Here is a 16,031-nt window from a genome sequence, read left to right as displayed (position 1 = left end):
TTGGTTTCTAGCCCAGGTTCTACCACCACGAAGGCTGGAAGAGATCTCGGGAACGGGATTAATTTTTGGTGGAAGAATTCTGGCGTTCATTAATGAATTTTTTTTGGTTCCGGCTTGCTTCTTTGGTTCCAGTCTACTTCAATCTGTGTGACTGAATTTTCAGTATTTACTTGAAATTATAGTCCAGGAACTATGGTTATGATATTTAAGGACAATGATATCTTTTGAGATCTTATGTCCACATCGAAATTGTGATGAAATTTCTTGAGTGAAGGAAGAAAAGCTGGCATCAAGACTATACCCTCTACTCATTGTATTCCCGTATCGAAGCTAATATGAATTGATGAAATTGATCTAAGGAAGAGGGGCGCTAGGTCACACAAAGACTATAATCTTGTGATTGGATGTGTCTACATCGACGTAGGATTGATTAATGAGAGGAATGACCACGTTTTTTTACTACCGCTATTAAAAACCGGTCGGATAATGATCATGAATATTACGAACATACATAATTTTTTGATTGAGAGATTATTGTATCGCGCGCGCAAAAGAATGGTTGCGTACACGGTGTTTGGAAATGGTATGTACAATTTAAATGCTGATCTGCACAAAAAAATATTGGTGAATGATGATCATTAGCTTTTAATAAAGGTCACGCAAGTTTTATTTTTCCTTTGATGAACCAGATTTATCTGGAAAATAGCCGATTGTGTGGAATTCCAGAAAAGAAGCTACACCCACCCACACACACACACACCCCACCCACCCACCCACCCACACACACACACACACACTTAACAGTATTTTAACCAATTTCTTTCTCTCTATGAATTAAAATGTTTTTTGAAAAGCCTTTTTCCAAACTTCTCAGAAGAAAATTTTTTGTCCCCCCTCCAAAGGACATTCCTGCCTACTCCCCTGCCTTCTGAATACACCTCTTTATACCTCTAAATCCACCAGTTTTTACCGCCCCTTCTGAATCCGACTGTTTTTACCGAACCCTCTGGATACACCAGTTTTTACCGAATCCTCTGGATACACCAGTTTTTACCGAATCCTCTGGATACACCAGTTTTTACTGAATCCTCTGAATCTGCCAGTTGTTTCTGAACGCTCTGAATCCCATGCATATAAATAATGCTCAAACATCCTGTGATGAAAGGCATTTTCGTTTTCTTTCCACTAAATGAATTAATTATAAATAATTCATTCATTATGTAGAATAATAATAAATGGTTTGGTTTCCCGGAGGCACCCGACTTCCTCTGGGACAATGTACTTACATCACCTAGTGTGAAAAAGTCTGGTGCCTGTCTCCCGGGGGAGGGGGGGGGGCACTATCGTCATTAGCTACCTTAGTCTTACATGAACGCAGTCTTCCCTATCGTCACCTCAGATAACAAACATAACAGCACTATCTATATTTCCATCCTGCTTTGTCACACTGCAGGCAACTAGGAAAAACAAAACTTTTGGACTTGCTGAAGTTCGTATAAAAAGCAAAAGGTTCGTATCCTAGAATTTTTTTGTACAGATGAGAATTTTGTAATAGCACAAATCATTACCAAACACTTCGCACAAATTTCCCCCCCTTCTTTTCTTTTACTCCGGAATTGGAAGATCTGAAATATACATATAATCACGATTAGAAGTGATGTACTATTAAAGTCAAGCTAAGACCAAATTTATCCGCACATGCCACACACAGGAATATTCAGTAGAAAATAGAGTAATATATTTTATGATTTTTTTCTTCTTCATGATATCGTACACGAATTTGCATAAACTTATTTGGTCCACGTAAATAAATCGGTTTTCGATCACCGTTGTGTGTGTGTATATTCAGAATATACTGTATATACATAAAGGGCACAGGAAGAGGAAATACAAAAGCAAAGCTGATGAAAAATTCGGAGCCACATACAACGAAGTTGAAACAGGAGAAGACATCACAGATAGTAATGAGGAAATTGAATGTGTTTTCCAAAAACAAGTTCGTTCAAGGTGATAATCGGAATAATTGCAAACACGTAAATTGACAGTTCATTGATATGTTTTAGAAAATTGTTTTCTTTTATGCAGTATTTAAGGCGTGAATATCTTTCGCTCAAATAGTACATGCGATATTCTCGGTCCATAGTCTTGTGATAGGGATTTAGTGTTTAGTTGAACGCGTCTCCATCCATCGTCACTCGAAGATTTGCGTGAAAAATGCACCAGGCATTGGGGGGGGGGGGGAATGAAGAAAAGGTTCAGCACACATACGTAAGAGTACGAGTATATATTAAAAACAAATGATTGTCTTCAAGATCGACGAGTGATGAGTGAAGTTAATCGGGTTCAAGACCAGTGATGATATGTGTTAGGAGATCACTGAAACAAAGCTCCAATCGCGATATTCCCCCGGTGATTGAAATTCTTTGTTTGTGTGAGTGAGTACTGATCAATTGCCATCCTTTTCGGTCTTGAGCTGATCGGTCGGCGATAAGATGACTGGTGAGGATTCGCCGCTGTGTTGATGTTGCAGTTGGACAGCGCTCGATTCCCACTCGGACACTTCGGCCGATTGCGAGGAGCTGTTGTCGATGTGTTGCAGGAAAGGCGAGCTCCTGTCGCTGATGCTGCTGTCCGTAGGTGGCCTCCTCAGCAACACAGTGGTCTCGCTGCTGGAATCGTCACTGGAAAAAGTAAGAAAAAGAAGCGGCGTTCGCATAAAGGAAAGGGAACGTCAATGCGAAGAATCTACAGACGAACACAATTTTATTAAAAGCCAAAGGAAAAAAAGCAAATATGAAAGCGGTAGGAACAGAAAGAACCAAAAATAAAAGTGAGAATTTTTCAGCCATTCCAGGAACATAAATAACACTGTGTGTAACACAAAAAAATTTTTCTTTGTACATGTACTAAAAGTAGGAGTTGGGATTTCTGTGCTTAGCCAGCACCTCCTAGAGATAGATCTATCTCTAGAAGGTGCTGGCTTAGTCCGAATAATCATGAGAATTATTATTATTCTCCTCAAACATTGTTTTTGTGGTGAGGGGCCGTTCAAGTATTACGTAAGCAAATTTTTTAGCCATTTTTTGACCCCCTCCCCCCTTGTCAGTAAAATTTCGTCATCAGCTCTGCCCCTCTGAATCCTAACGCATATTGGCGGGATCAGAGACGTAGGCGGCCCCCCCCCCCCGACGATCTAAATTTTATTTTTTTAATGCAAAAAAATATTTTTTAATTGAAATTTCGGAAGAAAATACTTTTATATATATTATAATCAATTTCTGTAAATTTCAATGTTATTTGGAGGCCATGAACTCAAAATTTATCTTTAATAAATTCATTGCAACCCATCCTCTAAGCCACATAATGATAAATCGCATAAGCCCGCTGACCAAATATGGCCGTGGGGGTTATCTGATGCGGCCTGCCATCCTCAAACCTAATTTTGTAAAAATGAACTAAGCGGCACATTTACAGATCGCTTGTGTACCGTGGTACAATTCCAGAACATTCAGCCGGCCCGCGGCACATTTTCAGATCACTTAAATGATCCGGAACACAGTTCCAGAACATTTAAGCGATCCGTGACATATTTGGAGATCCCTTGAGAGACGTGTGACGTAGTTTTAGAGCGTTTAAGTGGGTCCCAGTGCGGTTCTACATCACTCAAGTTACCCGCGGCACACTCTCAGATTATTTAAGTGATCCACGGCGTATAATTAGGGATCACTTGAGTGATGCGTGGCACAGTTCTAGAGCACTTAAGCTGCCCGGACACCAGATCACTTGGATCGCGAAAAATTAGAGATCACTAAAGTGGCTCTGTAGGGCACTTATCAATAGTAAGGAATGTTACTTCAAGTGCCCACAAACTATCGAAAGGTTTTCTCGTTTTTGGCTCACCGAGTAAGATGCCATTAGGAATAGCTCATATTTTCATAAAGAGTGGTTGATGACGTAAGCATCATCCAAACACCTCCTCCCCTCCCCCCTCGTCATCAAAAGTCAGCAAATCGGAACCCCCCTCCCCTCTCCCATCGATGATGACGTAATACTTGAACGGGCCCCTGAGGAGATCGATATTTGTATGAATTGGTCATTCATCATTGACTTATTGTGTGACCGGAATATTGAAAAATGACAAAAAGAAAGATAATTTTTTTTTTTTTCACACACTGATAGTAATTGTGAAAACTGTGAATAACTTTTAGCATAAAAGTCGCGTTTCTAAACGTTTAACGGAAAATAAAACTGGAATTGAAATGAAATTTCTCAAATTTAAAAAAAAAAAAAATGGGACTTTTTCCATTTTTATGTGGCATATACTTTTCATCTTCACGTTTTAGCTTCCAAAGAGTATTGACATGATATTTCCAATGTGTTCGCTATTATATAGTTCACCCCCCTCCAAGTTGAGAATCCTTTGGTGAAGGTGCTCTTTTGGGTAAACACGCCCGTGCTTTCTTTGATTTTTTCGAGATGAGCGTAGAGAAAATGAGATGTGCCATTTGGTGAGAAAAACATCGGATATTATATTTTTGTACAGATTTCTACGTTTTTCCAGAAGCTGAAGATGGTTTTTGGTCCAGTGGTTCACTTAAGAACCCGTTAAACTTGCGAACAGTTATATCCCAAGCTTCTTTATTCGGCCTTTGACTTGGCCTTGGAGAGTTCTTTGTTCCGCATTCTTTACTGTGATTACAGTACATGTGATAATTTATACCCGATTTACTGTTCGGGTCCGGACTTTGTCATACGCTATCTTAGGATAGTGTAATCAGATTACGCAACTGAAAAACCAGGACAAATCCTGATATAACGCAAATTCACTGATAAGTAAAACCGGGACCTCTTGAAAATAATAATTCAGAGGGAAATATAGTGTCGAATTGTGGGGCATGTAAAAAATTTTAATAATTAAATAATAATGTCTTATTTACGGTTGAGTTGAGGGTTGTTCAACATTTTCCTACTTGCAAACTGGTGAAATTAAGTGAAAATTTTCGCTTAATATATATATATATATATTCTTCTGTACTTTGCTATAGTAAATGCGCCTATATAAGCTAATACCTCTGCTGCTACCTATTGATTAAAAATATAACTATGTGTTGCAATTTAAAAAATTAAATGATTGCTACTTTCTACCGATGGCATGAAAGCAAACATGTGTTAATGAAAATATAAAATATTTAATTATTATGCCATATACATGCTGACATAAGTTATATATGCGTCATATTATAAAAGTCACTTTATAAATAAATATTTATTATACAATAAATATTTTATTTCTTTGTGGGGAAGTAGTAGATCCTCTTTGGATAAGCTCGTGTTGGACTTGTCGGAAAGAACACCTGGCCGATCGAAATATTTACATGCTTAAGACCATACATTTGTCCTGACCCTCTTGGAATGTTAGAAAATTCTATTGAACCGAACGAGGCCCAAACTCTATAACCGATCGCCAATTTCAGCCATTGTCCCGAAGAAGGACGAGACCATGTCGGAGGGAATGGCTGATTATATCTGTAGAATCACACATGATCAAGTTTATTGTATGTGTATCTGTCCGCTCTCAGCCCCTTTAGGCCCCTTTCACACGGAGCGGATGCGGACACGGGTCCGCATATCCTTTCAGACATTCACATCACAATTCTGTATTAAGGCGGGATTACACTATAAAAGTTTGATAAAAGTTCGTTTATAAAACTTGAAAAATGCAACCAATAGGCGGATCAGTTGAGTTCGCTCGAATGTAATAAGTTTTATAAAATAATTTTTAATCAAAGTTTTATAGGATAATACCAGCCTTAGGCCGGGATTACACTATAAAAGTTTTGTAAAAGTTCTTTGATAAAACGTGAAAAATTCAACCCATAAGATCACCGGTTGCATTTGCTTGAATACAACCGACGCACCTATTGGTTGAGTTTTTCCACTTTTATAAAAGATCTTTTATAAAACTTTGTAGTATAATCCCGGCTTTAAGCCCGGATTACACTATGAAAATTTTATAATAATTCCTTTAAAAATGCAACCAATAAGCTAATCGGTTGCATTTGCTCGAATGCAATCGATAAATTTATTGGTTGCTTTTTTCAAGTTTTATAAAATAACTTTCATAAACCTTTTATAGTGAAATTCCATCCTTAGATTAGTCACTTCTGAAATATTAAAATTTCATTTTTTCCAGTTTATAGACTGAATATCGTGTAAAATATACTTCTAGGTATCGGGGGAACAACAAAAATATTCAAGTGCTTTGGGCCTTCAAACGTCTTAATCCGGCCCTGAGTGAACACCGTACGTGGATAACATTGTTTAATAAAAGTATCTTTTTTTAAGTTTAAAAAATTAAAAGATTAAAAATTTAAAAAAATAATAAATATTTAAAATAATATTTCAAATATTTATTTTTTTTAATAATTTTAAAAATTTAAAAAGAAAAAAAATTAAAATTTTTAAATTAGATTTAAAACTTATTAAAGTATGTAGTCAATTAAATATTCGTGATGAACAAAACGACTTATAATTTTGGTCCCGTCAGTGGCCTTGTTGTCAGGTTTTATTGTATAAAATTGTAAAGTATGGACAAAAGGAAGTTAAAGTTGCTATATCTCAATCTCAGAAGGAAACAAAGGGATAGACGTATGTGGATACATCATATTTGATGAACAGAGACCCTCATATGGTGTTTTTAAGGGTATTTATGGCAAATAATTAAAAAAATTCAGTGCAAAATAAGCTTTAAAAAGTAGCCAAAGATGCGGACGAATTCGCTCCGCATCAGCATCTTGTGAATAGCGCCGAATAAACCTATTGTCAAAACTTCTATATGCGGATGCGGAGCCCGCACTTAGGTTTTGACACATGCGGACCACGTCCGGACCCGCATGAACATTTCCTAGGTGCGGAGATTTTTCGGCTCGTTTGAAAGGCGCAGTATATTCCAATTGTTAAAACTTCTTCCGGACCCGCATCCGCTCCGTGTGAAAGGGCCCTTAGGTTTTGAGACATGCGGACAACGTCCGGGCCCGCATGAACATTTCCTAGGTGCGGAGATATTTCGGCTCGTCTGAAAGGCTCAGTATATTCCAATTGTTAAAACTTCTTCCGCATCCGCATCCGCTCCGTGTGAAAGGGCCCATTACAGCGGACTAACCAAAGTTCTTATATTCACAGATAATATCCACTATAGACTCAAGATTTCTGACTGAATGTTTACAGCAGTGGTTCAACCGAGGCTCCCTTGATCGATTCATGCTGCGTCTGTGGCTCCCCAGTATAGTTTAGTAGATTTTCAGTTCGAATTTAATCTTGCGCATGCAATAGGATAAACTGTTTCCTCTAGTTTTTAAATAAATCCATCGTAACGGGCTTCTTTGATCGACCCTTGAATATATATCTTAAAATCCAGTTAAAAAATATCCATGAATATTCGCCAGAGCCTAAATCTGAATTTTGAACGTGAAATATTTTTAAAACTGCCAGCAATAGTATTTTCTGAATTGTCTCCTACACATAAGATAGATGTTTTTTGAACGCTTTACCTGAGCTCATCCTCAGCGATGGCTTCCTGTCTCCGGAGCGACGGATGACAACTGCTCTGCTCGGATAGCCTCAGTAAAGGTTTGAAGAATCGTTCTTTCGCGTGGCCCGTCGTTGTTTGCGTTACTTCGTCCTCGGAGTCACTGGGCAGTGAACTGTCCACTGAGTTCAGAGATTGCAGCACCGGTCTCGTGTATATGGTTGCGCAACTGAGCCTGAGAGGAAAAAAAAGTTATGGGAGACACATCAAACAAAAAATGCTCACGATTGATTTAGGTTCAAACAGAAGCATGTGAAATTCATGGATACATATATTGGAAAACATTTATGGAAAAGTTATAGAGAGTGGGATCTCTTTTGATTTCTTTTCACCTCAACTCATAAACCATTGCCTATCGGATCATATTATGTAGGTAGGGAATAAAGTTCTTTCCAGAAATGATAGGTAGCACCAGACGAGCTACCGTAGTTGTGGTTAACAGTCTAATTTGCATAATCGCGATCGTTTGGGAAATAATTACTGCAATGTGTTCTAGTAGTGCGCAAAATTTCGTTAGGCGTTTGCAACTTTCAGGTGTAATACGGGACATGTAAAATGTCTGTTGAAAAATCTAAAATTTGTCACATCATTTGGTTTCACCGGAAATCCAAACCTAGTGTCTTCAGAGCTGCAACTGCGATAAATTCCGTCTTTTGAGAGTCCACTGTAAGTGCCAGAACAGTAGGATATTGTTTTACTATGGTCGAGGGTCGACCTCGACAATCAAGCTGGAAATTACCCGTTGCGAGGGCAAAAAAGGTCGCCAGACTGTCACTGACACATAAGAAGGTTATATTATCTGTCTGGTGGGATCACCACGACTAAACCAGACACACGCATGTACCTCGTCCATATTCCTCTGCGGAACCTCTAACGAATTGGTACATGGTGGAATGTGTGTGTATGTACAGTGAACCTTGTTTCTGTGTAATGTTTGTTATGTGTAGTGCTGCCATCTCTGCAATCAATTTTTTAAACTATATGAGTTTTTCCCTCAACTATCCTCTCTCATAGAGCGTGAAGAGTAATGAATAAATAGTGTTATAACCTTGTAGAGAGGCCTGTTGCTCTCTGCGGTGAGACTTTTTAACGGGGAGGTCGACTCGCATTTGCGTCTCGAAGTTGGGAACCGCAGAAAACTAACTTAAGCCGGATCCTCACGATGCGAGTCCGTCACTATGACCACTCGACCACCACAGCGGCTGGTGGGATCATCGTAGAATAATCTTCCATAACGTCCTTCCGAAAAGATATTTCTGGCTTTTCTGTATCCTTTTTTTCCCGAACAAAAATTTCTGGCAAGAACTTTGTTCGCCACCCAGTACTTTCAAATAGAAAAGGTATTTAAATAATGTGCTTATCTTAGACGTATTATTCATTTTACAAAAGTATAGATAGATAGAACCGCTCACAACCCCGGACTGATGCAAAGCACCTTACTTCCGTTACCTTAAAAGAGGCAGAGATATGTCGGAAAAGTTAGCAGAGATTTATAGTGGTCGCTCCCGTTGCCCTGTGCTCGCAAGTATCGAATCACTAGCGTCATTCTCCCCATGAAGACAACCGTCAACTCGATGCAACTTCGATCGACTTCTTACTCGAGTAAAGATTTCTTACAAAAGTATATGTACCGAGGTGCCAAATTTAACCTTGCATGCGGTCCCCCCCCCCTCTGTGTCCTCTAATTTCCAATAAGAACGTTGTTGCCCTGTCCCTCTTTAGCCAAACAAGAAAAATCCATGTTTCTTAGTGTAATATTCGCCGAGACATTTTTTAAATTCGAAATTCACTTAAAATGAGGGAAAGAATGAATTCCCTGCTTTTCATATTCTGTTCTTTCTTTCATTTTCAGTTATTTTTGAATGAAAATATCTCACCTAACATTGCACTTGAAAACATTGAATCTTTTCTTGTTTGATTCAGAAGAGACAGGGCAACATCTTTCTAATTGGGAGTCAGAGAGCACCGTATAAGAAATTAAATTTTGTATCTTGGTAGAGATACGACTCTTAGTAAAATAAAGGACACCTCTAAGATGGGCACGTTATTTTTTTTCGCATTGAAAATACAATCGGCTCCGCTTAGGGCCGTATTCACCGACATGGTTTAAACTATAACTTATAGTCACAATTTTTTGTAAAGAGATCGACACGGATTGGCTAAATTCAGGTTTTTAACCAATCTATATTGATCTCTTATCCAAAAATTGTGACTACAGTTTAAACCTTGTCGGTGAATACGGCCCTTAATCGGATATCAACGGTTCCAGCACACACTACCCGATTAATCGGGATATCTGATTATGAGAGAAACAATTCAATTGCCATTTAACAGCGTTTGTGTACTGAAAACTGATGAAGGATCAATATTAATGAAGCCTCTCTAATAAATAAAGCATCAAAAAATGAAATGAAAATCATATTTATTTACAATGATCACAATACCCGAGATTTTTACTTTTCATTAGGGAAGTTTGCGCCCTCTATTGGCTCAACAGAAAACAAAAATAAAATAATTAAATACAAATACAACGCCACAACAGGCAAAATGCCCAACGAGGTGGCTGAGAAAAAGATGCCCATAATAAATATGGATGCCATATATTAAAAAATGTACGTATTGAAGACAACTTGAATACTTGGAGGCCAGTCCATCTCTCAATTGTATTTACCTTAACCTAATAGCATATTTCCTATTAATTCCAAATGTTTCATTCAATAAAAACATCATGTGTATAGTGATTGGATGTGCATCAACAGCTGAAGTGTGAAGCGTAATTGATTGGGAAGGGGGCAAATCGTTGAAATATATCTATTTTTTTAAGTGAGGAACTTTAACATTGTCTCTATGGGACAAATGAATGAGTGAAAGATGAATTTGGTCAGAACATGATACCTCCAAAAAATAGCTTTGTGATCTAAAAGTAAGTGTTGCTAATTATAACTAATTAGAAGTGAGATAAATGCACAAGTACGTGTGTACAGCTAAACAACTAGCTAATGTATGATATTTTCATTTGTATTTGTGTGTATGCTTTATTTTTGATTTTTAAATGACAATGATAATGCTTACATCTCAAAAATATGATTTTGGAGTTATCATGTTCTGACCAAACACCGAAGATTTATCCGTTTATAGCCTATTATGTTCTATAGCCAACAGTTCACGAGTTATTTGAGGTGCAACGATTTTATACTCTGTATATTTGTGGTATAGGGGACTGCGTTATAGTGGCTGAAGTTATAATGACTCCCAAAAATCAAGTACTCTAAGGTGGCCGGAGTCATCAAAAAAATTGCATAGATTAATATGAAATTATAGGATGAAAATACAGCAAAGTTCAATTAAATCTTCTGGGATTAGAGATAGAACAAAACAAGAAACACGACATGCTTGTTTCTGGGAGAGCAGATCTGTCTTTTTCCGTTGCCCAGGCAAGAAACCGGGTAACACGAGCCGGCAACGTGTCCTAGCGGATTCGAAACTGCTGATGAAGTTTCTTCCTCATGAGGAGACGATTTGTCATCTTGACCACTGCTGCTGCTGTCTCTGTAGCCGTGTCTTATGTTATGATGAGAGAAGTAATGCTGATAAGCCATCTTCTTTGGAGGAGGATAAGAGCTGGCCTGGTGCTCCAACGCTAAGCGGTGCCTGCTGCACAATGGAGACGACACAACAACCTGAAAAATTGGTCTTAAGGTTCAAACAAGGCTATTAATGTTTGATGAAGATACGATTTTTATAACGAATCGATTAATTTTTTACCTTGGCAGCAGGAGACGGTTGGTGAATTTCTTCTGAGGTACGGGTGATGTTTTTGCCGGACAGTGTGGAGTCCCTGGTGGAAGGCAGAGACTCCGAGGACGAAGTGGTATCCGGAGATCTCGACGAATCCATAGGAGCCGATTCGCCGTTACTCTCGGACACACTTGTGGTCGTTCCGTCGGACGTCTTCTCCGTCAGAATCGCGTGATGAGGCGGGGAGGACGTTTGTGGCCGGTGACCGTTCGACGACGAAGAAGAATCGTGCTGCGGCTTCTTCATCCTCCTGGACTGACATTTCGGTCTGGCCCCGAAGAAGCCTTCCTGTTCGTCACTCTCCGACGACGACATGTTGACGGCACACATACTACTGCGAGACGAGTTCCTCGGTATGGCCGTCTCCACCGTCAAGTCGCAGTCTTTCCCCGACGACGGACTTAAGACTGGACTTTTTCGGTGCTTGTCGGAGTATTTTTTGACTTTCTCACCCTTTCGTGAACCGGATCTGGGACTTCCTTTGAAGTTCGGAATCGACCCAGACTTGTTGATGGCACACACGAGTAGATCGGGTTTGTTCGATTCCAGCAACTCTTTCTTCTCTCTCTCACCGGTCGTCGTGTCATTGGAGGCAGACGAACTCGAGACCGACGTTTCTTGTTCGGAGCAGTCCTTGATCTCTTTAGCAATGAACATTTCCAGATCACGGGCGCTCTTGAGTTCGCCTTTCCGTATCTTGAGGTCAATGGCGTCCAGACAGATACCTTCATCGTCTATGGAATCATCCGTGCTTGTAGTCTGGTAAGAATTCCTCTTGGTCAATAGTCTAGATTTGTCGTAGCATTGCTTCGAAGATGGCGTCTTCCTCGCATTGGGCGACGGAAAAGTATTCTTGGGAGTCAAAACACCTTGCGGACACGGATTTGTGGTGACCTCCTGGCAATGACACGCAATAGTGGGAGGGAAGTAAAACGTTTTGTCGTTCCCGGTCACAGTGAGGTAGGCCATTTGCGCCATCTGGATGCTGTGTTGAGATAACTTCTTCGGGGTGTCGCAATCGGACTTCCTCCTGCAGTTGTGATGGTGATGCTGCTGTTGGGTCGTCTGTTCGACGTCATCCGATATGGGGCTACTAGAATTACACCTTGACAATCCGGGGCTAGAGATTGATGAGTAACCCGACGTGCTAAGGTTCGACTCGGATATCGTCCTGTCCGCTGATATCACGGCTAGTGGGCTCAAGTACATCATTGATTTTCCCGGATTAGGTGTCCTCGGTGGACTCGCCTCGTCAGAATCGCAGGATGTCGCGTTCGTCGTTATCAGTATCTTGGGCATGGGTAGATCTACAGAGTATTTACGGGGCTGAACAAACCCCGTTTTACAAGGCGATGATTGAGCGCACTTCTCACGTTTGGGCAACCCTACGGGATTCACAGGTTCGTCTGGAAGATCGGGATCAGCTGAATACACTTGGATCGATGGTATCGATTGAGGCACTTCTAGATAGGAACTTTTTCGTATGACGGGGGAACAAGTTTGTTTGTTGCAGTCCGGGGAAACGGGAGCGCAATCCTTTGCGTCTTCCCCGGAGTCTCCCGGGTTACACCTGTCGTTCGAGTCCATGGTAACGCAGATCGCTGGAGGTGTCAACCTCACCGAACCGACCAGAGGCGGCGAACTGCTCGGAGACGGCGTGTGATGAGAAGCCGATTCCTCCTCGATAGAGACGCTTCGCCCATCGTCATTCTCTGGATTCTCATCGTCCTCGTCGTCGTATTCCGTGACGTACAAGAGCGGATTCGGCAGGACGTCGACTTGGACCTCGCTGGTATTTGGCTCTTCGTTTATGCTGTCCGATGACGACGCGTATTCGACAGAAAGCTCTCTGATCGCGTGGATCTCCGAAAATGAAGTCGGAAAACGGCTTTTTTTGGGAGGGGATATGGAAATGAAACTTGTTTCTTTTACCTTCCCTGAAATTAAAAAACAAAAATCACAATTATGCACACACGAAAATACCATGTTATATAAAGGGTGTCTGGACTAAATGTATCTAAAAGTAATGACTTAATAATCAGATAATCACAAATGTTTAACTATGAAAGTGTTGGATCTCGTCGAAAGAGTACTTCAAGTACTCAAGCTTTGAGTGTTTATTATCCACGTTTTCTACCATGGTTTCACAATTATCAACAGCTGCTTTGAGGTACTTTTCACTTCAGTCGTGCGCTGACTGCTAGTCAGCATGTACGCCACATTGTAGGGTTCAGCGCATGCTTTGGGTAGCCGAATTTAAATCAGTAACATGCGTTAAACACCGTGTACGGACTGAGTGGAATGGAGAACCTTTGCCATCTATATCAATAGTGTATCTCAGCTTGAAGTTGATATAATAACAACTGAAATGCTATTAAGCACTTGGGAAGAGAACCAGTATCCTATGGACACCTGGAGAGCCACTAATGTTATTCCTATTTAATGAAACTAAAATTTATAATTATCATGGGTGATTATATTACAAACAATTACTTTCACATTCACAGAAGGATTTTTTACTCTTAAATTACTTTCATACCCTGTATATACTTGTATTGACGGAATTGCGCCAGTATTTTTCAGCCAGTGAATGTAATATTGAAAAGTTGTGGAATACTGTATTATTATTAATATTTTATTTTATATGCAAGAACGTAAACCTCAGGGGCACTAAATGTCTGTTCGCGAAATGTTAATGGTGCTTCCTGGGGTAAAAAATAGGTGGTTTTTATTTTTTTTCTCTCTCCATAATCGATTCTGATATCAGGCTCTCAGAGACCGTCCATCCCTTTTGGGAAAGAGCGCAAACCATCCCAACATGGTATCTCTGGGTGGTCAGCGGTCATGTCTGTCTGTCAGTATACACTTGTATCTACAGGGTGATCAGCGAATAAGCCCTTATTTCAAAATTAAATATCTCTACAACAAAGATCAATAGAACTATGTGGTAAGCGATACGTTTATTAGCAAAACTGTATGAATGTTGTACAGAAATTTCGAAAATTTAGTTTCTTTTAAAAATTTTTCAAAATTAAAAAAAAAAAAACAAAACTGGAGATTTTGGGGTTCCGAAAATCCTTATTTGTGTGAAGAAAAACCACTGCATTCGCCTAAAGTTACTGCATGGGCTGCGGTATGCGCCAGAGGCATTATCGGCCCCTTCTTCGTGCGAGAAACGATTACTACTGAACGTTACGTTACAATTTTGGAACAATTTGTCAGCACACATGGCGCATACCGCAGCCCATGCAGTAACTTTAGGTGAATGCAGTGGTTTCTCTTCACACAAATGAGGATTTTCGGAACCCCAAAATCTCCAGTTTTTTTTTTAATTTCAAAAAATTAAAAAAAAAACTAAATTTTCGAAATTTCTGTACAGCATTGTTACAGATTTGCTAATAAACGTACCGTTTACCGCATAATTCTATTGATCTTTGTTGTAGAGATGTTTAATTTTAAAATAAGGGCTTATTCGCTGATCACCCTGTACATACGCCTATTTACATTAAATTATTTGAATGAGATTGGTGGAATCGTAAAGTATGTGTAAGCAGAAGTATTGAGAACCCAATAATAAAAAATTAATTGTTTTATCCCATTAATGTGCACAAAAATTATACTTGTATAGGTTATAGCGTGTAGTAATAAAAAAAAAAACACAAAAACAACAGCAACAACAACAAACTGTGTGAAGGTGATTAAAAAGATGGGATGTCGCCTGGTATTCGTGCCTCAAAGATGGGAAACCGCAAAAAACTTACTTCAGCCGATCATCACAAATGCTTCGCCAACGGAGGTCGAACCTCATGAGTCCTCACAATGAGAGTAACACAATGCCCACACGATCTCACAACGGCCAGTTCTTTTTGCTGCAACTCCGGAATCGGCAACGAACTTTGGAGAAACCATAGTTTCCATTTTTTTTGTCCCATCGCCCCCCTTCTTTAGAAATTTTTTTCTTCCATTGCCCCCCATCGCAATCTAACCCATAGAATCCCATGCCATACCCGTAGCTTTTACCGCCCCCCCTGGAACATTCCATCGCCCCCAGGGGGCGTTAACGCCCACGTTGGGAATCACCGGTTTAAACTATAGTCACAATTTTTTGATAAGAGACCGACACGGATTGGTTAAATTCAGGATTTTAACCAATCTCTATGTTGATTTCTTATCCAAAAGTTGTGACTACAGTTCAAACCATGTCGGTAAATACGGCCCTAAGCTCTCCGTGTGTAATAGGACTTGGCGTGCCGTGCCGAAAGTAATCAAATAACACTGCAGCGTTATCTTACGGCGAAATTCGTAACTGATACGGAAATCAGGTAAGGTTTAAAATTCACCGGTTTTACCCAATTAAAAAATGCAGCAAACAGCGAATTCCTGTCATCAACTACTGTGTAGTTATCATCCCAATACCCTGTACATCGATCGCACAATCCGTAATTTCTCACATAATTCCTTCTATAAAAACATTAAGTAATTTGCTTAATGTGTCCGTGGTTCAATACTGTTGCTTATGCATGACCTAAAACATATTTGTCAAACATTCCCGAATCGGTAACACTATCCCCAAATCATTAATGTTACGACCGTTTCAGGAATATAGAGATATAAAATCCGTAACGGTGAGTATCAAACACCTACC

General features: G+C 39.7%; 1 protein-coding gene across 2 annotated transcripts in view; it reads right to left on the bottom strand.

Annotated features, from left to right (window-relative positions):
* Nucleotides 1-775: 775 nt before the first annotated feature.
* The window catches only part of LOC149089690 (uncharacterized), a 184,354-nt gene continuing 169,098 nt past the window's right edge, over nt 776-16,031 (bottom strand). For both annotated transcript variants that reach the window (XM_089237907.1, XM_089237989.1), the window contains exons 24-27: nt 11,354-13,323; nt 10,982-11,268; nt 7,551-7,763; nt 776-2,681 (exon numbers count right to left, since the gene is read on the bottom strand). In XM_089237907.1, coding sequence (XP_089094033.1) covers nt 2,447-2,681; nt 7,551-7,763; nt 10,982-11,268; nt 11,354-13,323 — 2,705 coding nt within the window. In that variant the 3' untranslated portion in view covers nt 776-2,446. The remainder of the gene's footprint in view (nt 2,682-7,550; nt 7,764-10,981; nt 11,269-11,353; nt 13,324-16,031) is intronic.

This window comes from Pholcus phalangioides, unplaced genomic scaffold, assembly GCF_987345545.1.
Source record: "Pholcus phalangioides strain wild (caught in Gottingen) unplaced genomic scaffold, Ppha-v1.0 ptg000001l_1, whole genome shotgun sequence".
NCBI lineage: Eukaryota > Metazoa > Arthropoda > Arachnida > Araneae > Pholcidae > Pholcus > Pholcus phalangioides.
The sequence above is the reverse complement of the archived record's forward strand: the minus strand, read 5'-3'. Positions and strand labels throughout refer to the sequence as shown.